Raw genomic sequence first — 21821 nt, 5'->3', positions numbered from 1 at the left:
AGGAGAACTTTATATGTCTAACAACGGATACTTCACAACTGAACATTGTTTTAAACGTGATACGCAAATAGACTTGAAAATTAATTAATAAGTAAAAATATAAATATAATAATATTTATGAGTAATTCAAAAATGGACGCTAGAAGCGCAGCATAACGTACAGTTTATGTTTATCCCCCGAAAAGCGGACAAAATGTGCAACGTACCTTAAATGTTGATAAAGAATTAATGCAGAGGGCAGCAAAAGCTAACAGAGTATATTCAAGAAACACGATAATACCTAATAACTAATAATAATAATACAACTACTATAAATCGTATACCCACCAAATCACAAAGACTAATTCAAACAAAAACTCAACGACGAAAACTCAACGCAGCCGCCGCAGCAGAGCAGCAGCAGAGCCGCAGCGCAAAATGCATTCAACTTGCCTAAAAACAACATCTATAACTCTCCTCTACCTTAAGATTAAAGAATCCACTATTGTATTGTAATTTTGACCTACCTAGATACTTCCATTACTTTTAGTTTTACGTCGCGCGAGAGAAGCAATTGCCCAAAAATACTGAGCTACATATGCGTACATGTGTAATTATTCTTAATCTGTAATTGCGAAATGGCTTTAAAAAATTCTAATTTAAACATTCTTGAATTGTACATAGAAGGGAACAACGCTAAAATGTTCAAATAAAATTTTCTAAAAACGATAAATCGATAAACAATAAGAATAAGAGATCGATCAGCACTTGTAAAATGTGGTAGCGCGCTATCGGCGTAAGCAAGATTTTATTTTTTCCAAAATATGTTTGATCTTGCGCCAAGCGAAAAACAATTGTGAAAACAACTAAAAACTATATAAGTTGCAATCCCCAAAGCGTAGGCTTTATGAGATGAAAAGATATAGATATCGCGAGATGAGGATGAAGAAATGAAAACTACTTTATGTAAACTATTCGTTGATGCTCAATACTGAAACACTTGAACCCAGTACCTTATTTTCATTATTAGCATTACTTATTAATTGTTAACATTAATATGTATGTAAATTATTTAAGCAACCAACCCCCTCCCTTACTACCCGATCCCAAACCAATCCAAAGTTATTTGTATTTTGCGTAGAAAGAGGCAGCGTGAGTTTTGTTATGTGTTTTTGCCAAGTGAATTGGCCCCGAAGTGATAAGCCAAAAACAAAAAGAACCCCAAAACGTAATTGATAGTGGAAAACCCCAGAAATAAGAACACACTTGAGTTTTGTTTACGCATATTGTTTAACTTCCTGAAACAGCTAAATTATGAAGTGAGAGAGATATAGAGAAAGATGAAACTATAACAAAACACTCGATGATAGTTTTAAAAATGTTGAAAAGCCAAAAAGTCAAGCACTGTTTAGGTTTACTGAGCAAGTTGTCATATATTGGTAGCTTTAAAGCTTGTATCTTCAAGTTACACTACAAGTACACCCCATACATATACCCACTACTTAGAGTATTGAACGGAGCGAAGGTCACTCGAGCAGTGCTCGGAAAAGCCTCAGCTCACCCATCCCCATTTCCCCCCCCCATAAAACACACACCCTACAGAAGAACTCTAAACTTGTCGCGCAGAATTTTGCATTTTTTTTAAGTGTAAGCTTAACGTTTGTTACTTACTGGACGTCAATTTAAGCGGAGAACAGCTTAGATTTCATTGAAGCAGGAAAGATACAAAAACCTATTTGTAAAAGTTAAAAAAGAAGAAAAACAGACCAAAACAGGGCCATAATCCGCCTGCTCTGCCTTGGACTGTGGGCACAAACGTTCCGGCCCGCCGACTTTTTCAACACCAATCAGTACAAATTAATTTCCATTTCAAAGTTCGGAGCTCGAAACAAGATCGCAGAGCTCTCCATGCGAGTCCAAGGCATTGGTGCCCCCATCCAAGGCAACTGCGGATTATTGGCCCCTGAAAGAAAATTCAAATTCATTTTTATTTAAATTTAAAGCGTAACGACGACGATTCGACCAAGTTCGAATATTAATTTTAGCCTCCTTATTTAAGCCGAAACATGATTCGTCGTTCTAAAAACAATGAAAAGAAAGCAACCAAGCACTATGTATTTTTTTAATTTCTCCATTGATCTAATTTACAATTTAATTTGCAATTTTTTGTGATACTTTGCTATATTTTTAAACCTGGTATATATACAAATTAAAAAAAAAACAAATACAACTGAAGAGAAAATGTTTAATTAATAACCCACACAATTACCTTAAATGGACCATTAAAATGAATACGATTATGAAGAGCAAACTCGCCATTCAACATTGTAATTATAGAAACGATTGTGAAAAAAATCTGAGAAAAATTGTAAAGCAATATTGGAATTGTGTTAAATCCAAGTCAATTTTTAACATTTGAGAAAAAATAGAAAGAAAAACCCACAAAAGCATCCACCAACCAGCAACAATAAAAAAAACAAATAAACAATTGTACACGGCTTTCGTAAAGTAATTTATTAAAGCTTTGTATAATTAACAAAAAAAGAACCCCAAATTTGTGTTTTTATTTGCGTTATCACGTAAAATTTTTCGTTGGCATTTTATTTTCAGAGCTAATCGGCAAAATCCCCTAGATTGTAGCCCCCTCCACATTCCAGAAGAAGCGAACATGTGCTCCGAAAAATTCCACTAGCGATGTTTTCACATGTTTTTATTTGCAGCACGATTTTTAAGCGAGAAATGAAAACAGAACCAGTACCAGTAAAAATTGAAAAACAAAAAGCGCTAAGCTAAGCGATCGAAACAAAGGCACATGTGCATATAATATAAATATACTACAAGTGTTGTACGTATGCAATGCAGCTGCATTTTGCAGCAATCTCATAAACACCCAGATATGAATCAAAACAGAACGATAAGCAACTTTACAGAGCCGATGGGCATAACAAAATATTTCCAATTCCGTTTCAATGTGAATATCCTGATTGTTCCTATGTAAGATCAGCATAGACGACTAAATATTTGTGTAATCGTAATCGGATCGGCAAATCCATGAAACACCTATGCGATAAGTGCGAATTGTCATTGTGAGTTGAGGAAATTTATATACGCAACATTTAAGCATTTTATAGATTCTTACACAAGCAGTCAGCATGATAACGATAAATGTTTAAAGGTTTTACTACACCACTACACAAAATAGATACATAAATGTATAACAAGTAAATATATATTGATACGAGACCGATAAGATCTTACCAAGAGAGCTCAGCAAGCATCAGAGTCAAGTTAAATGCTAAGCGAACCCAACAAATGCCTAATGATCAAACAATCAATGTGTAAATCCCCTCCCAAAAAGCACCCCAGCCAGTCATAAAACCCCAAAATCCCATTCCCATCCCCTCCATTTCCCCAAATCCCCTAAAACGTGAACAAAGAGAAAGATATTTTCAATGAAACCCCCAAAGGGATTCAAATACAGCCGAAACTCTCCAGCTCGAAACTCCAGATGCCATTATAATAGCCATAATCATTGGAATTGAACAGCAAAGCTCTTATTTTCACTTGATTGAACAAATTATAATTTAAAAATGATTAGGTGCTACAAAAATATTTACACTTAACTAGTTTATATTTCAAAACATTTGAAGTAGTGTCTTAATTTATCGAAATGTTTTTTAATTTAAATTTCCGATGTGGAAAAAATGTCAAGGCAATAAATTCTTTTCGTATGTCAACGGCGATACGTAATGAATTTCCATTAAAAACCAAATTAGTGGAAACATTTTTATAGCTAAGCATTTCACAACCAAAAGAAATTAGTTTAAATACATACATATTTCAAATTACAATACAACAAAAATAAGAGCTTGACTGATAGAAAACTTAAAAAGTCCAAAGTTAAGTATGGTTGGATTATTGGACAATTTGAGTTGGGCTAAAAGGAGTTTAGTGACTGTATCTTCAATGGAACCCCCCCCAAAAAATGATGGATCCCAGAAGGAGGCCAGTGGAGAGAGCGGTTTGGATCAGTTTAGTTCAGAGGTAAGTGGGCAAAACACGAACATGACTCACTGGCAGTATAAACTAGTATTATCTAGGTGGATTTCTCTAGAGGTTGCTCGAAGAAAAAACCGACACCAAACTGCGAGTGGTGAACGTGCTTCGAATCACCTCATCTCGCACCTCCCGCTCTACACAGAAACAAATTTGCTGTCACTATCATATTTTTCTATACCACACCATACCATGTGTTAAAAAAATATATTCCCTATTTGCGTATTTTAAGGATCTTATATTGATAAATACCAAAAATTTATTTAGCTTTTCAGTGTTTCATCCTGCCAATTGTTTAATTTTTTTCACTGCATTTGATGTTGCTGTTTTTTACATCGCCGCTTTGGGATTTCTTTATAAACGATGTCGCAAAAGAAAACTGGATATACAGACAACACACAAAGTTGGCAATGGGCTTCGGTTTTGAATTCGGTGTCGTTGTTTACCGCTTCGCTACGTTTCAAGTACATACATATGTACGTACTTAATTATATATGTATGTATGTACATATGCACCTTCGTGTCTCCCAATCGAACTGAAAAACGACAAAAGAATGCAAGAAAATAAATGTATGGGTTGTCCATATTTGAGCATTGAAAGCGTTTTGCCCCCGTTGTTTTCATGATTTGTGCTGAGACCCGCACTCTTTAATTTTCCATTACTTTTTTTTTACGGTTTCAGGCCACCCCCGAGAGATATGTATGTATGCATTATATACGATCATATACATATGTACATATGTATACCCATTTATGTATGTATGTCTGTATGTCTTTCCTCGAAACTTAAAGCAAATCAAAAGCGTAAACAATTTTGTTTTTATTTCGCTTTCTGCTGCTACTCTTTTATTTTTATGGCGCTCTGCTTAAGCTAATTGCAAACGATAAACGGCGACGACGATAGTGGAAGTTGTGATGTTGGGGAGGGGAGCCAAGCGGTAAAGGGGGACAATCTTACCTCTCGCTCTCACGTCCGCTTGGATTTGCGATTGCGAGAGTTTCCATTGTTGTTCGAAAAGCAAAAATATAAATAAAAACAAAAACTAAGAGCCAAAGAATAAACCTCTATAAATCATTTAAAACGTGACATTATGAAAATGTCTTTACCCTTTGATTGGCATTTAAACGTAGTTTACTCAAGAGGGAATTTTATTTTTAATTACAATTTGCAGGTTATCTCCTCCTCTTACTTCACATATTTTTAAGTCAATCAATTCTTATTGGCATTAAGTATAACATATTCTACATTAATATGGAAGATTTTTACATATAGTGCTATTGAATTTAAACCAGGACTATTTTAAAAATCAAATGAGTTTCTTGTAGGACTTTGAGCTACTTTCCTTCGTTCTCTAAAAATATCTACAAACTCAATTTGCAATGCGTACTACTGACCAATTTCCTGGGGTGTGGAATAATTACATAAGTAAATATATATATGTAGGTTCAAAGAGTTTTTTGTCACAACGCGAACTATTTTTTATCCTTTTGAAATTTTGTAAGATTCAAAAGTTACTCAAACTTATCACCTCGGAATTCTTTTTAAACTAGATCAAATTAAAACACCTTAAATTGGTTATAAATCAGCATGTACATTTTTTATTGGTTAATGTTCTGTCCTGGACAGAATGCTGGTTTTTTTAAAAAATAATTTCTGAAATAAAACGGTATCGAATTGGATCAGCTTTTATCATAGCCTCTCTTCGCAAACGGGTTTTGCGGGGTATCAAAACGAGACGGGGCAAATCAAAAACAAAAAGTTGCGTGCACTGGTCTCGAACTGGGCCTGTAGATGTATGTATCTACGCAATTGGTATCTGTAAGATACACACACATCCGAAGCCGAAAACTCACGTTGCCGCCACACGCGCTGTTCGCAGAGCGGGATGAGATGGGATACTTATAGATGGAGCAGATAGGAGATGGGTGACGGAGGGCATTCGTATTTACAAGTTTTGTGCGTTGGTCTCTGACGACCCCCTGGCCACCCACCTCCCCAACACCCCATCCCCTTGTATTTCTGTACACCCATATGTGAATAATATGCGTGCAAAGTACGCAAATGCTGAAGAAAAATACAAAAAAAAATCATAATACAAAAATAAATTGAATACACAAAACAAAAATATTTACTTCTACACGTAAATACGCAGGGTACAAGAGAAGATTTTAAATGTATAAAGTTGTTTAGGAAACATAGAAATATTTTTTTGGGCATATCGAACTTAAGCTTGACGTTTGTTTTTGCTTAAACTATAATTTTAAAATGTTTTTTCTTGTGTAATATATATATATGGGCAGTCATGTGAGTGTGTGTCAACGGTTATTTTATTTTCTTCATCTTTTTTTGTTTTTGTTATTTTCAGGCAATGGAATAATTTTATTTTGCTGCGCAATTTCTACTATTGATTCCCCGCATATGTACTCGCATTTATTTTATGCTTTTCTTTAGCTGCCCCTATCGCCATGGCTTCCATGAACTGCCCTGTTTTGCTTTGATACCATTTTCTAAATTAAGGCATACTTTCGCACAAACAAACATCCGACTATACTATACTGCATGCTATATGTATATTCAGACCCAGATAGGATTCGCACCTTATCGCTGTGGTGGCCTGTGTACAATATAATTATTATTGCACGCGTCAACAGAAAATAGTGATATGAATGGTTGTTGTTACCTCAAATTGATAAGCAAAGCAATCGAGCAGATGTTAACCCTTGAGAGAGTCGGAAATTTCGTCGAGACTCGTAACGGAAATGGCTTTGTGAAATGAGTCCCCAAAAAAAAGGTGGATGATTCACGGACTCGAAATAACCATGCGGGTTATGTCGTTAGCCATGCCACATTCAAACTTTTATATCACATTTATTCACTTTACAGTGGCATTCATACGGCCTTTCCACGTGGGAACTGATTCGGTACTGGGACAATCTACACTGTGAATTTTCAATGTCCACTTATTGGCATTTCTTAGCTAATTATTATTGATAATAATATACAAAATCAAAATTGAAATTTCAAATACATACATAAGTACCTATATATTCCACGTGGGAATTAATTTCAGATTGTGTCTATCCCTTATCGCAAGTTAATTTTATTAGTAGTCTTTGAAAGTAGTACTATCATTATTGGCTTTATTAATTTTACCCTTCCACGCGGGTATAAGTTTTTGTTTTTGATAGACATTTTTTGTACACGTGTGATCATATATTCCAATAAGTTGTTTAGCTTAGAACAATTAAGTTTAAATTTAGTTGGACCTAAATATAAATGAGATTTGTAGACTATTTTTAAGTTTTTTGAATCCAAAAATTGAAATAAATTATACATGGCAAAAGCAATAAGACAGATCTTAAAATTTGAACTATCTTGGTTTTTATGAACAAATGCTTAAAACCTCTAAAAATCTGTTTGAGATTCAAATTAATTGAATTAATTTAGTTGGACCTAAATATAAATGAGATTTGTAGACTATTTTTAAGTTTTTTGAATCCAAAAATTGAAATAAATTATACATGGCAAAAGCAATAAGACAGATCTTAAAATTTGAACTATCTTGGTTTTTATGAACAAATGCTTAAAACCTCTAAAAATCTGTTTGAGATTCAAATTAATTGAATTTTACCCTAAGCTAATACAAGTTAGTTTGATGACTCATTATTTAACATATTAAGTTTCTTTCGTATTGCTGTTTTCATAGCTTGGTTCAAAGAACTTAATAGTTGTCAGAAAGGTCATATTAGAAACGAACCGCTCAACAAATTGAAATTATTGCTATGCCAAACACCTTGAAATAATTTTAAGTTGGCAATCGCTCACCTCACTGTATTCACTTTTCATCTCGGCGACCACGTGACTTGGGCTTTGTCTGTCGACGGAAAATTTTCCCCACTCCGAGGGCTCCCCTATTGCTAGAAAATTCATTGAATGGATCTGTTATCGGTCAAGGGGGAGCAAAGAGATAACCCCGCGGCTAGACAAGCCCCGAGATGTCAAGCTTGGATCGGATTGTGGAGTGGTGTGATGCGAGATCTCGGCTTGGAATCAGTCAAACAAATCCCAGTTCGCCGGCAAGATGTGGTTCTCTTCGACTATTTTCATTGTCCTAGGAGCAATAACTTTGGTCCAGGCAAGTAATTAGTGATGAAATTCTTTCAGAGGTATCCTAACCCATCTCTGATCCTTGCAGGCTAACATGCAGTTTCACTTCTCACTGGATTTCCATGTGAAGCAGCCACCCAACTCGACCGACACCATCGACAAGACCATTTTTGTGGAGAACAATCAAATATCGATGGTGGACAACGAAGAAACGACAACCAGGGCTCCGATGGGCCAGTGGACGGATCAGGATCAGTATAATCAGGCCACCCTGCAGAAGGTGATGGATACACGGATATCGGTGCAGCAGCTGAACACGGAGCTATCACCCTTGGCGGGCAGGAGTACCGATCTGGCCAGGAGAATCAAACAGAGTCTGCGTTATGTCAACGATGTGGATGCCGCCCTGGATGATCTGACCAACTTTGGGCAGCTGGTGGAGCTGCTCAGGAAGTTCGTCACCCTGGTGGATGGCCTAAGAGATCCCAACAATCTGGGAGGAATCCGCAGCCTGGAGTACGTACTCCTGAAGCTAGCCCTGGAGAAATACGATCTTCTTAAGAAGCGACAGGAGGTCGGAGAATATTTGGATCGGGCGGAGAGTGCCTGGCGGAGGTACCAAAACACTCAGGTGGTTCTGCTCGATAACTCCACCTGATCCCAGCCCATTTGCTTAGGGGTCTTAGTCTTACAGACCTTGCTAGGAATATATGTACATAGTTTTAGGATAGGGCAGGACAAAGACCAGCATCATCGGACGAGACAATCGCTGCACCATGATCTAGGATGGCACGGCCCTTCAAAAGGAATGAAAGCCATTGAAGGGACTTCCTGTCTATTATTCGGGTTCACTGCAATGCCCAGAATTGCTACAGGTACGCCAGGGGAGATGGATCTAGGGGTAGCAGATCTAAATCTCCTTCGGTGCCCGGTTTCGTTAAGGCTGGAAAATACGTTACACACGCTGGGAATGCCTAAATACACTGAGGAAAAAATTAGGGGTGCAAATCATTACCATTCGTAAATAAAAAGTATTTTATTAAATCCAATTGATTCTTAGGGGAAAACCATTATAATTTGTATATCTATTAAACTGAACTCAAGTCCATCTAAATTTTTAAGTTTCTTATCAGTAGATCTGTTATATTTTTATCAAAATGTTTATTGATTGCCCACAAAAACAAATGAAAACAATCAAATAAGTTATCAACCATAAGAGCAATAAATATTCCTTGATAATAATATGTAAAGAAAAACGTTGAAATCTATTCGAGCTTCTTGTAGAATGTTCGCCAGCAAACTATATTATCACTTGAGGACTGTTGATAAAGTAATCCATCTAAGTCTTGTTTTTCCAAGTGCAGTTCCCCGTTCCACCATTCAGCCGAAGCAGGTAGTCGGATCCGAGGATCTAAGGGAGCATTTAATAGCGAACAACAGCTGCCAGAGCCGTTGCTAATGGGTGAAGTGGAGGGTAGAGTCCCGATCGCAGACCAAAATTTCCGAAACCCGAAACAACCACTGCCATCAACAACCATATGCAGTTAAGTGGAAGGTGGATGGGGGACTTTGAGGGAAATAAAATCATCAAGAGTATGTGAAACATTTGTCGTGTGGAGTATGGGGGCGGTTTTTCTGGGTAACGACTCCATACCCCCCATAGGAGGTTCCCCGGGAACTTCCATCAGAGTGGAACGCTTGGAATACGACACCGAGTCCAAATCTCAAAGTTACCCTTACGGCTTCCTTAACGGTTTTCACCGATTTCTTTTATTTTTAGGGGTGTCGTCTGAAGTATCGACTCATACAATACACGCGTACCATCCATAAATGGAAAAAAATTTGCTTTTGTGTTAAGCAAAAAGCATGAAGAAATCTGTATACATAATGGAAACTCGATTGGCATAAGAGGGACAAGCTATATGAATACAGGTTTAACCGAACAACCGAAACTGGTCGAACCGCTTTGAACCACAGGCTATCCGATGGCTTATGTATCTTTTTGACAGCTTATGTTTATACTAAAAATATCGCTGCAGGCCTAAAAATATGTATTGAAAAGAGATCCGGGCCAAGGAAGGGATTATTCTGGGGAAGGGAAATGTAAAGTAGCAGAACAAAGGAATTAACAATTAACACAAATAATAACCTTTTTGTATACCCACAATTTATTAAAAAGTACTTTTAAGAACGTACATACTCGTATATGTTTTTCATTATTTTATAATTTTATTTTATTTAAGTTGCAGTCAGCGTAAAAATCGAGACAAATTTTATTTTCAGTAAATGCTTCCTTATAGGGTTTTCGGCATTGTTTTTAATATAATAATAAGTCACCAAAAATGTATTTGTATTAAATACTTATAATTATATTAAGATAAAATACCAATAACTCGCATTGTTGAGTTAATCAAAAACAAATAAACAAATCATTTGCTGTAGTCGTCACAATTGAATTTCAGAACAATCAAAAATCGAATGCATTCGTCACATAAAATAGTTCCAGCTTGTATGTGAATTTTCAAATAACGATTACATTTTCCCGCCTAGTGCACAATTCGATTAACGATAACGATTATTCACTGGCCATGTTAACTGTTTGTATCGGCTGTTAAAATGCAAAGCCCAAAACATGATTTAATATTTATAGTTATTATTCAGTTTGGCTTAAAATTACGTAGTATTTTTAAGACTTCGATCTGAAAGTCGAGCTTGCGGTCAGCGCACATTCGTTGCATATGCGGCCTTATGGTGTCGAAGAATGCCTGGTCGGGATCAGCGGGTGCTGATGTGGGGGCGGTATTTGTACTACACGGCGGTGGATCTGCAGGAAAGTGTGGGGTGGGTGTGATCTCCAGAGGCACTGTATCCTCCCTTGCGTAGCTCACATCCTCCAGAGCCGAGTGGAAGTTATCCGGAATGGCTGGGTTATTGGTGGCGCACTCTAGACTTGATTCCTGGTCGGAGTTCCTCCTTCGTTTTGGAGTTTTCACAGATCTGTGGGCGGCGGGCAGACGTTTCCGTTTGACCTGGAACTTAGGCTCCTCCTTCAGGGGCTCTTCGTCGTCCTCCGTTTCTGCTTTCACATCCAGCAGGAAACTCAGCTCCTTTTCGTAGATGTATGAAGCTCTGGCCACCTCCTCGCCACTTTGTCGCAGCCGGTTCACCCGCAAATAGCTGTCCCTCGTGTTTTTCCATCGTTTGAGCAGGGTTTTCACTGGATTTAAATGGAGTATATTATACGGTATTCGAGAGTTATAATAACAGGGCCAGAACCCACCGATTTCCTGCTTCTCCGGGTCACTGGAGCCCTGGAAATTTGCGCATAGCTCCTGGCCGATTTGCTGCCAGGCCTGATCCCTCAGCTCCCGGTTGTGGAAGTTCGGATGACTTCTTTCCCATATAATTGAGCGCTTGTGCACCGCCTCAATAAACTCATACATCGAATAACGCAAATTTCTACCCGCCGATCGCAAAACCTTATGGTTCCCCATTATTTATTGTTTGTTTACGGGACGGATCAACAATTAAAGCATTTTTCGCGCTTAACAGCACCGCAATCACTTAACAGCACTTAATAAGGAGTTGCCACCTTGCCCGGAATTTTATTTTTAAACGTTGTTTTATGTTATGAAAATATGTTTTCAATTTTGTTTTTATTTTTTAAACATATACAGATAGGTCAGTGGATTATTGTTGTTCTAGCTTTGAAGCGTGCAAAATGCGTAGGTATGACCGAGTAATACGTGTACGTGTTAAATTAAGAGAAAAATGCAAGTGAGTGTTGATGATTAGGGGCGTGTAGAGTTCTCTGGATTCTGAATGATTCTGTTTACATGGGCCTGCCCATGCCGCGACCCATGCCCATACCGCCCCCCGCCATCGGTGCTTCGCCGGCCTTTGGGCTCTTTATTGTCTCGTCCACGGAAAGGATCATGCAGGCTGCCTCGGCGGCCGCCGTGAGCGCGTTGATTTTGATGATCGACGGCTCCCACACGCACTGCTCATAGTTGTCCGAGATGTCCTCCTTGGTGATGTCGACGCCGAACCACTGTCCTCCTGCATAAAGGTAAGTGAGACAAATATATAAATCAGCAATAAATAAGTTTTAAATATACATTGATATAATATTATTCAATTTTAAAAATATTATTTATAGACCAATCGAAAAATCAGTAAGGGCGCGTAGATTAACATTTCAAATTTTAGAGAGTTAACATTTCAACCAGGTGGCAACGCCGCAGCAGCCCGCGCAACAAACGAATTGATGAGGTGCGAAAGAGCACACACTACAGCACATGTGACTAGAGCGAGAGAGGGCGAGAAACAGAGAGGTCGAAAAAAACACGCGTTGCTGTGGCAGAAATTTCCACTGTTTACAAAGTTTCGAAAAGAAAAGCAAAGCCAGGCGAAATGTCCAGCTCCGGGAGGAAGCGCAAGCAGCAGCTGAAGCCGCGCCAGGATGAGCACCGGTCGCCGGTGAAGCGGCGCAGTGTGGACATCAAAACTGAACCTTTGGACGGCTATCCGGCGTTGGCGGACTACGACCTAAGTACGGCGGACATAAAGCCGGATCTCACTGAGCTGCAACTACAGCAGGCAGTGGAGCAGCAGGTGGCCCCCAGTGTCAGTCGCTCGGAATTGGATCACCAAGAGAGCGATTCCGACGAGGATGGTTATTCGGAGCTTAACTACCAGGCGGCTGATGTCTTCTGCCAGGGTAAGTGTGGCTGCCCCGCCCTCCCCTGCTTACATAACGCCCTCCACCCACTTCTTACAACCAGATGAACCGGATTACTACGACCCGGACTGGAGCAGTCAGCAGGCGGGCTCCAGACTGCTCTTTCAATTTCCCACTCCCAGCCATCAAACTGGCCTGAAATTCGCCAAACGCTTCCAGGGCCCGATACACTACTTTAACCATATGCTGGGCGATCGCTCCAGGTTCTTCAATCTCTTGGCCGCAAACTGCAACCAGGGGAGGGGGGAGATGGATCACCCGGTTCCCTGCACGCCACTGCCGAGGAAATGGAAACCTTTGTGGCCCTTTCCCTGCTCATGAGTGACCTGAAGCTGGAACGCCTCTCGGACTACTGGAGCACCAACATGTTCTACGGCTTCGTCGGGTTCACCGGAAAGATGCCCCTGGAGCGCTATCAGCAGCTGCTGCATAATCTCAACTTTGATCCAGAGCACCCGGTAAAGAACAAGAACAAGCCGAAGGACTTTCCACTCCTCACCTTCATTAACGAGCGCATGGCAGAGCTGTACGTTTGTGGCCAGCAGTTGGTGCTCAATGAACCCATCACTTTGTGGAAGGGAAGATTCAGCTACCACGAGGATCTGCCCAGCAAATTCCGCACCAATTCTCTACTGCTGCACATGCTAACCGAGCAGAGTGGTCTAGTGGTGAAGCTCCTGCCGGAGATTGTGCATCAGGAGGATGCACAGGCTTGGGTGCGCAATTCCCGGCAGTTGGTGGAGCATCGAACCGAGTTGGCTCTGAAGCTTATGCAGGACCACCATGGAGGACGCACCGTGTACGTCTCAAAGTTCTATGGCAGCTATGGCCTGGCCCATGAGCTGGCCAAGAGGAGCACCTACTGCACTGGGCTGCTGGACAGGAATAGATATGGCAACAGCAAGGCCTTGGTGCATCAGCGTTTAGATTCGAACAGTATCTCCACCAGCTATGCCAAATCCCTGATGATGGCCAAGTGGCGACGACGGGCGAAGAGTTTCTACTTCTTCAGCTCCGACTGTTTGGCCATTTATGCCAAGGAGTTATCGATGCAAAAGACGAACGCCAGGCCCAAGTTGATTCAGGAGTTGGACTGGCAACTGCGCCCCGGCAACGAGAGTCGCCAGCACCTGATCCACTATCAACCGGCATGCCAGGAGATTCCGGCCGCCAAGAAAGTGGGCATATTTCTACTCAATATACTTGTCTACAATGCCTATTTGCTGTACCTGGCCAATAGCCAGAATCCGCGAGGTGGACACCTTAAAAGTTATTCGGAGTATCGAGTGGTCATAATCAAGTCGCTGCTCAAAGAGGAAGTGATCAGCGAACCTATGACAGTCAGTCCCCACAAGGCAGACGTACAAGAAAAGCTGAAGGACAAGGCGCTGGTCGAGGCCAAGCTGAAGGCCGTGAGGCACGAACCCGTGCTCATCCAGCAGAACGGAAAGCCGGCTCGAAAGAACTGCCGTCACTGTCACAAAGGCGGAATGCTGCAGTTCAGCAAGTTCATGTGCAACTCCTGTCCGGACAAGCCGGGTCTGTGCCAGGAACCCTGCTTCCGACTCTGGCATGAGCAGCTCAAGAAGTAGCCAGAAAAACAATATTGTGTACCAAGCGAAATAAAATGGATTGTAAAAAGTGCTTATGGTGCGGTTTTCCTATAGGTAATATTTGATGAACGAAAATGCAAACTAAAGCTGTTTGAAGATACACATTTGTAGTAGTTATTTGAAACACTGTGCTTACCCATTAGAGTAAAGTATCAAATAATGACAAAAATATTGCGTTTCTTGCTAATATGTAAATTCCGATAAGAATTTGTTAAACCCCAAAAGTAATAAATATTATGGCGATCAACGATTTTGGAGTACTCACCCTGGGCGTGTTTCTGGCGCAACTTGTTGAGAATGTTGGTGGCATCGAAGCCGGCATTGTCGCACAGCTGGCGCGGAATGATCTCCAGGCCCTTGGCAATGGCGGCGATCAGCAGCTGCTCCTTGCCGGCAATGGTGCGGGAGTAGTCACGCAGCAGCTTGGACAGCTCCATCTCGATGGCACCGCCTCCAGCCACCACGGAGTCGTGCTTGATCGTGCGGCGCACGATCATGATGGCGTCATGGAGTGAGCGCTCGGTTTCCTCCAGGAACTGCTCGGCACCTCCACGCAGGATCAGAGTGCTCGTCTTGGCATTGGGACAGCCTGTTGAGGAATATCAATATGAAATAAGTCTTTGACCTCAATATGTACTAAGAATATTATAAATTTTAAACAAAAGGACGGCAAAGCTAAAACCATTTTGGGCTTGAAAATGGGCCTAAGATCTCCTGGTTTGGTTATATCTTTGTTAATTATCACATTTACATAAACTTAAATAGCCTTGTATTTTATATAGTTTGTTAGCTTCTTACCTTGGAAGAGATTGAAACGTTCGCCGCCCACCTGGCGCTCCTCGAAGTGCTCGCACAGGCCCAGGACGCTGGGCTTGATGTCGTTGGCCGTCGTCATGACGGCTCCACCACAGGCCTTCATGGTGCGCTTGAGATCCTCCTCGGGAACGCGGCCGGCGCAGAAAATGTCGCGGTCGGCGAAATACTGTGTGGCCACATCGCCGATGGGCAGCTTGGAGAGCACCACATTGGCGCCGGACTCGTGGATCTTTGCCAGCTTGTTGTAGAGGATCTGCCACTCGGCGTCCACCACCTTCTGGTACTCCTTGACATTGTCCACACGGATCTCGGCATTGTCGCGCTCGGCCTTCAGCTCCAGCTCGATGTTGAGCAGGGCAATCTTGCACTTGTCGTAGGATTTGGGTGCCATTTCGAAGCCGGCGTACGAGAAGGTCTTCTTAAAGGCCACGCCCGACACCAGCTGCGACTCCTCCAGCGAACCGCCGGTCACCTTCTTGATGCCAATCATGTTCAAGGGCAGCAGCTCATCCAGCGAGAGCACGGCCTCCACCACGATGCGGGAGAAGAAGTCCTTCTGTTGGTGAATCAGCTTGGAAGACATGGCCGTGGCCGCGCACTTCTCGAGCAGAGCGCGCTGGTCCTCCTTGGACTGTTCGACAATCTGGACGGCCATCTCGTTGATTTTTTCCATGCACAGCTGCAGCGACTTGCGGATGGCCTTGATGATGATGCGCGGATGGACGCCCTCCTCCACAAAGGGTTTCACCTGCTTGAGGAACTCGCCGGCCAGCAGAACCACGGATGTGGTGCCATCGCCCACCTGGAGTAACCAAAATCAGAGCTTTAGCTGAGTCACGTGCTCCGGCGGGGGCAAGCACTTACCTCGGCGTCTTGTGACTTGGCAATGTCCACCAGGGTCTTGGCCGCCGGGTGGATGATCTCCAGCAGCTTCATAATGGTGGCCCCATCGTTGGAGATCGTCGCCTTGCCGTGGGCATCCACAATCAGCTTGTCCATGCCGCGGGGTCCCAGGGTGGTGCGCACCGCATCGACGATCGACTGGCAGGCATTGATGTTGGACACCAGTTGCGGCTTTCCCTGCGACGTGTCGGTGCCTTCCTTCAGGAGCACGATTTGCGGTTGCTATGGAATCGGACGGATATAGCGGCATATATAGTGAAAAGCCTCCAATTAGTCAGCAGATGTCGTCGGCTTGCGAGAAGCTTCTTTGCAGGTTATGTTTACATTCGCATGCCGCTCGCAAGTGGGTCCTTGATTTGGATTACCATGACCATCCTTGGGTTATTTTCAGCTGGGCTTACCATATTTGTGTGATGGGGCTGGCCGTTTCCACGTAAAACAGTTTAAAACAATGAATTTCCTAGCAGACAGGCGGCAAGTTGCTTTTCGTTCACGTTTTCCGCGGTGAGTAATGGACCTATCGATACATTGATATTAGTTTGCCTTTAATCGATTCTTTCTGCCAGTGTGGACGTTTGTTCCTAGAATTGGCGCACTTTTTAATCGGAATTTGAATACGCATATTTTAGCTTTTTTTTTAAAAGTTACAAAGTATTTAAAAAGTTCACTTACTTGTCTTATTTGTCTACTTAGATCATAATACCTAATTAAAATTTATTCGATCCAGCTATTTTTAAATCCTTATTAATTGTAAATAAAAAAAATGTTTCATTTAAATTATTTTAAATTTTGTACAGATTATACAAATGTAAATAACAATCGTAATCGATCGCTGAAAGTGAAATCTCTCATCGATATCTTCTTGACGTCACTGTTGACCGGTGAGCGGTTTTTTGAAAATGCTCCCAACTTCAAATATAGATTTGTGATTCTTTCTATTTATATAAATTTGGCGATGCACGCACGCATGTCGCTTATTCCATTTTAGAATGTGCGCCGCATCTTCAGTTTGCTCCTACCGCTCAACTTGAGTGAGTTGTGCACCGAGCAATAAGTATAATTAAATGGAAAATAAAAAAAGAGTCGTTTAAAGGCCAAAACGCTAGAACGTTCAACCGAAATTAGGTTCAAATGGAGGCAGACGGCAGTCTAAATCTAATTCGGTCATGTGGAATTGGAATTTTAGTTGCTCAAGACTACTTCTAACGACGACAACGGACCACAAGAGATGTCAATGGATACTAGCCCAGAAATTGCCAAGTGATTACGAAACGTGCCAGGATTCTGATTCTCGGAAAACCGGCTATGAAAACTGCAGACACTGAGTAAGTAATGTGGGTGGAAGCTACCAGATGATAAGGCATTCACATTCACAGTGCAAAGTTTATTTTCCCCTTTTGTGCTTTTATTTAGATTTCCACTCTGTTGACAGACTGGAATCCGAATGTGTTCTAATTGTGTCCATCATTCATTGTGTCGTTAAGGCGACTGTCAAATTTGTGTGTGATTTGTGAAGTTTCAGCTGTTGGGGGTCATTCATACATTTATATGTTACAACAGGCGTGGAATTTAACTTGAAATTTAAATAGAATTTCTTCCATATTTTAAGTTGATATTTCATTGCAGTAGGTTAAATTTCTAAAACAAATGTGACATTTTCAACAGCTTATGTGTCACGTTTTTATATTGAAATTAATCTTAGACCAGCACAAATGCTTTGTAACGATACAAAAACAAATAAGCCATTTCATTCATACGGAAGCGTACAAAAACATGCATGTTTAGATAGTTTTTAGTGGGCAGATAAAAAAATTATTTCATTGTTGTCAAAAAGTTCTTTATCTTTTCTATTCTCACAGCCAAAGATTAAGGTTTACATGGACTGCATTAATATTCAATCGATCATCATTTCTGATATCTTTTCTTTCGGTGTGCCATTGTTTTGACCGAACTCGTAGCGGGTTGTGTGCATATTTTGGTTATTAATACGCAAGCGGATGGTTTGTTTTTGTTATGAATTCGGCTTTCAATAAATTGCCTCTTCCGGCTCTACGTCCGCCATTCTTTGGGGCACGCACATATAGTATTGTGGGCCTGAGCTTTACCACCCCGTAACCCCAAGAACTGCATCAATAAATGGCAAAGCTCTCCTTAATTAAATGGAAATGGAGGCAAATGTGAAAGAGCTTGCGAAAGCTCGAGAGGCCGAGTTAGTCAATCGGTGTCCGGCCGAAACGAAAGATCTCTGCTATCGCCGAGCAAACGAAATTTTAGCTAGTATAGAATACTTCTTTTAATTTACAATTTTCATAGATTGCAACTAATTGAGTTACTCCCCAAACGAAACGAACATAACTCACTTACAATCCGACCAACTTGTGTAACTACTAAGAATCATTGCGTGCTTCCTGTGACGAACTCTGTGAATTATTTAAAAGAAATATAGGAAATTCTGCGAAACAATTGTCGAAGAACTGCTCCAAATACCGACAATATTCTTCTTGGTCTGTGCGCGAAAAAAATTCGATGAAAAATAAACTTACTGACGTCATTACACTGCAAGAAACAGTGGTAGAGAAGCAGTAAATAAACTGTTTACATTACAACATCGTTGGGCGAGTGAGTGAGTGAACTATATACTATATATACAAGTTTGAGGCACGCCAAACTTTGGTCTACGACGCCCAAGGATTTCAGAGCTAATGGTGCGTATACGTGATCTTCAGTGAATCAGCCGAAAAGACTGTACACTCGTCGGCTGTCCGACTCATCGTTTGGCAATATTTTCAAATTGATATATGTCTGAAAATATACATACTTAAAGAGCAAAAAAGAGACTTTCGGCTTTCATCTGCCCATGTGAATGGCATGGTACATGGAAATCGAGTGGGTGGCTTCGCTCGCACAAAAACCAATCCCATCCAAGCCGGTCACACCGAGGCTGTGATGTCACCATGGCGTGTATGTCGTCCCAAAAACACTTTATTAACGAGTTGACTGGGGGCAGCTCTTTTTAATTTAATTAAATTAAATGCAACATGAGAGCCATTATCTTTCCCCGCCTTCAAGCTTAAAAGTAAACTTAATATTGAAAACCTACACCACACAATAAATATCAAATCCATTTGAGCGACCACTGCTGAAATTGTAATACCTATTTAGAAATTTTACCATTGACATAGATAACAGTATTTATATCGTATTGATAATATTTATGATATACTTTTTTCTTTTCTTCTGCTTTACAATCCCACGCAGTTCAAACATTGGTTTTTAAAGTAAAATAATGGTTCTTGTTAAGAGATAAGTTCCTTGATTTATATAGGTAATAAAAAAAGAAATTAGCTTGGCACCACCCACTTAAAATCACTCCCTATAAACACCTAATGGAGTGTGTTAGGGAAACAAATCAAATTCCAATTAAGCGCCAGAAGGTTGCCAAGTACACACATCTGTCGTAATGCATACATATATAGATCGCGGCCTTGATAAAGATGATCGGACAGAAATCTCGGAGAGCAGAGCATTTTATGAACTGAGGGCACCCCATACAATATATATAGATGCTTTGTTATAATCTTTCGGGCGGATGTGGGAGCAATGCAAAGAATTTTGCTCTAGAAAAAGTCTAGTAATAAAAAACGTTTTTATTGCGTGTAAAGAGCCCCCAGAGGGGAACCTGAAAAATAACACATGTACTCTGTTTGTTCTATTCCAAAGGCGCGCCACATGACGTCACTAGGAAACGCCATTCGGGACCAGTTTATTTGGTAAAACCAGCGCAATTCGCACCGAAAACCACTTCCCAGTCCCAGGGTGCATATGTGTTTTCTTTTCATTCATGTGTGGCCCGACCCATTGTTGCGAAATGGCAGAAAAAGCTTTTCCCTGTAAATCAATAATGGGGCATACTTGTTGATTAGTTCAGGCCAGCGAGGAAAAGCGTTGAAAAGTCAACGGCTAAACAGAAGCCATTGAAATGCAGCCAGACAAAGGCGAATCTCCGCTCTTGAGAAGATGTAGCCTCCTTGCGGGCAAAGACTTTGATTTCTGAATACTTTTTCAAGGCACATGTCTTTATAAAGAGTACTGAAAAATCATTATTTGTTTATAAAACAGAATTCATATAAAAAAAAAGTATTTTAACATTTTAACATTCATTGTATTATTTATAGATTTTAAAATGAGTTATAAAATATAAATAAAGCATTCAAAGAAACGATAAATACTGAAATAATGTATTGTATGAAATGTACCTTTAATGGTAACACGAGAAACCTGTTACAATTAACAAGAAAATACAAATAAAAAACGAATTTATATAGCTTAAAATAACCTTTACACAAATAAATACAGTTTTCCTACTCTAATTAAAATTTGTATATGATGGTTGATTTTTAATTTACCGACCAAGTTTAATTTCCTTCGTTTCTATTACAGATTGAGGAGAATCCAACGATGACCAGGTGAAGTATAGCAGGGACTTTCGTAAGGGTCGGAACGCACCGCATATGCAGTACTTGAGAAAGCAGAAACCCAAAAAAAACGACGGCAACATTTTTATATACTGAAGATAAATAAAAATGGCTGAAAACCAAACCAAAACGACCTCTAGCAAGGGATGCAGTCTGAGCAGGACCGCCCATATCCTGGCGCCGCACAATGGGACTGTGTCGCGCAGGACGGATCCTGGCTCCAAACTTAAAGAGAGCTTCCAAACGGAAAAGCACGATATCGAAGACTGGCAAACGATGGCCAAGAACAAATTGAAGCGCAAGAAGAAACTGAGCACCAGCCTCACTTCCGTGGGCGATACGGTGAATCAGGAGAAGCGCACCCGCATCGAGGGCATCCAGCTGCAGTGTCGCGGAAAACTGCGACCCCAGGATACCCAATCCTTCGAGGCCGAAAGGAGCCCATCCACAACTGGATCAACCAAGCAAATAGGAAAGGTTGAAAAAGATCGCGAACGGGAGCGGCCCGTAATAATTGGTGGCGTAACGACCACAAATGTGATAGCAGCACCTCCGCAGAGGATCAAGAGAAAGCTGCAGGAGAATCTGGACACCATCCAGAAGCTAAATGCCCTTACTGAGCAACTTCGTCTGGAGGTTAATGAACTGAAGTCCAGCCTGATCACAGAACGCGGTGCAGTGAGGGCTCTGAGGTAAGTTACGTAATTCATACTAACAAGTTAAAATAAAATTTAAGTTAAACATGATAATCTAGACAAAGTTAAAATTGTTATTGCTCTTCTTATTGACAATAAAAATACTTTAAGGAATCAGAAATAAATAGATGTTTGTTCTCAATTCTGTTTCATAACAACTTAAACTTTGAAAATCTTTTAAATTAAATACATTAATGCACTGCGACATTAACTGACCTTTGATTTAAGAGACGATCGGCAATCAGTAGACTCTGAAAATTAATCTGCCAAGCAACAACAGAATATCAAAAACAGTGCATACAAGTATATAAACAATACTATGGGCATGTGGAGCTGTTTTAAAATCGCTGAAAAATCAGATTTCTGCTTATTTTTGTAAGCATGTTAATAACATGTATTTGCATAATTTTTTCTACGAATATAATATAAAGTACT

The 21821-nt window shown here is 40.6% G+C and overlaps 5 protein-coding genes across 7 annotated transcripts in view; 3 read left to right on the top strand and 2 right to left on the bottom strand.

Moving 5' to 3' along the window:
- The first annotated feature begins 8048 nt into the window (after positions 1-8048).
- On the top strand, positions 8049-9251 carry LOC108143916. Its single transcript, XM_017268496.2, has 2 exons — positions 8049-8171; positions 8232-9251. Exons 1-2 carry the CDS (start codon positions 8118-8120, stop codon positions 8799-8801), a joined length of 624 nt encoding a protein of 207 aa, XP_017123985.1. The 5' UTR covers positions 8049-8117; the 3' UTR covers positions 8802-9251.
- Positions 9252-10275: 1024 nt separating this feature from the next.
- LOC108143915 lies at positions 10276-11732 on the bottom strand. The gene is made up of 2 exons (XM_017268495.2): positions 11424-11732; positions 10276-11360 (listed from the first exon to the last, which is right to left on the bottom strand). The coding sequence occupies exons 1-2, from the start codon at positions 11635-11637 to the stop codon at positions 10801-10803; spliced, it is 774 nt and encodes a 257-aa protein (XP_017123984.1). The 5' UTR covers positions 11638-11732; the 3' UTR covers positions 10276-10800.
- A 48-nt stretch (positions 11733-11780) lies between these two features.
- Positions 11781-16750, bottom strand: LOC108143914 (T-complex protein 1 subunit eta). Its single transcript, XM_017268494.1, has 5 exons — positions 16618-16750; positions 16178-16438; positions 15296-16115; positions 14763-15086; positions 11781-12202 (listed from the first exon to the last, which is right to left on the bottom strand). Exons 1-5 carry the CDS (start codon positions 16618-16620, stop codon positions 11976-11978), a joined length of 1635 nt encoding a protein of 544 aa, XP_017123983.1. The 5' UTR covers positions 16621-16750; the 3' UTR covers positions 11781-11975.
- LOC108143913 lies at positions 12557-14528 on the top strand. The gene is given in 3 exon segments (XM_017268493.2): positions 12557-12863; positions 12928-13145; positions 13148-14528. Coding segments are annotated over 3 exon segments (1854 nt in total). The 3' UTR covers positions 14477-14528.
- A 484-nt stretch (positions 16751-17234) lies between the features above and the next one.
- LOC108143831 (intracellular protein transport protein USO1) overlaps positions 17235-21821 on the top strand; it is a 26567-nt gene continuing 21980 nt past the window's right edge. For 2 of the 3 annotated variants that reach the window (XM_017268380.2, XM_017268378.2), the window contains exons 1-2: positions 18424-18921; positions 20657-21383. In XM_017268380.2, coding sequence (XP_017123869.1) covers positions 20800-21383 — 584 coding nt within the window. In that variant the 5' untranslated portion in view covers positions 18424-18921; positions 20657-20799. Of the gene's footprint in view, positions 17542-18423; positions 18922-20656; positions 21384-21821 lie in introns of those variants that run through there. The other variant, XM_017268379.2, reaches the window with a different exon arrangement.

The sequence above is a fragment of the Drosophila elegans genome, unplaced genomic scaffold (assembly GCF_018152505.1).
Source record: "Drosophila elegans isolate 14027-0461.03 unplaced genomic scaffold, ASM1815250v1 contig_468, whole genome shotgun sequence".
In the NCBI taxonomy this organism is placed as follows: Eukaryota; Metazoa; Arthropoda; class Insecta; order Diptera; family Drosophilidae; genus Drosophila; species Drosophila elegans.
This window is presented reverse-complemented; position numbering and strand designations above follow the sequence as displayed.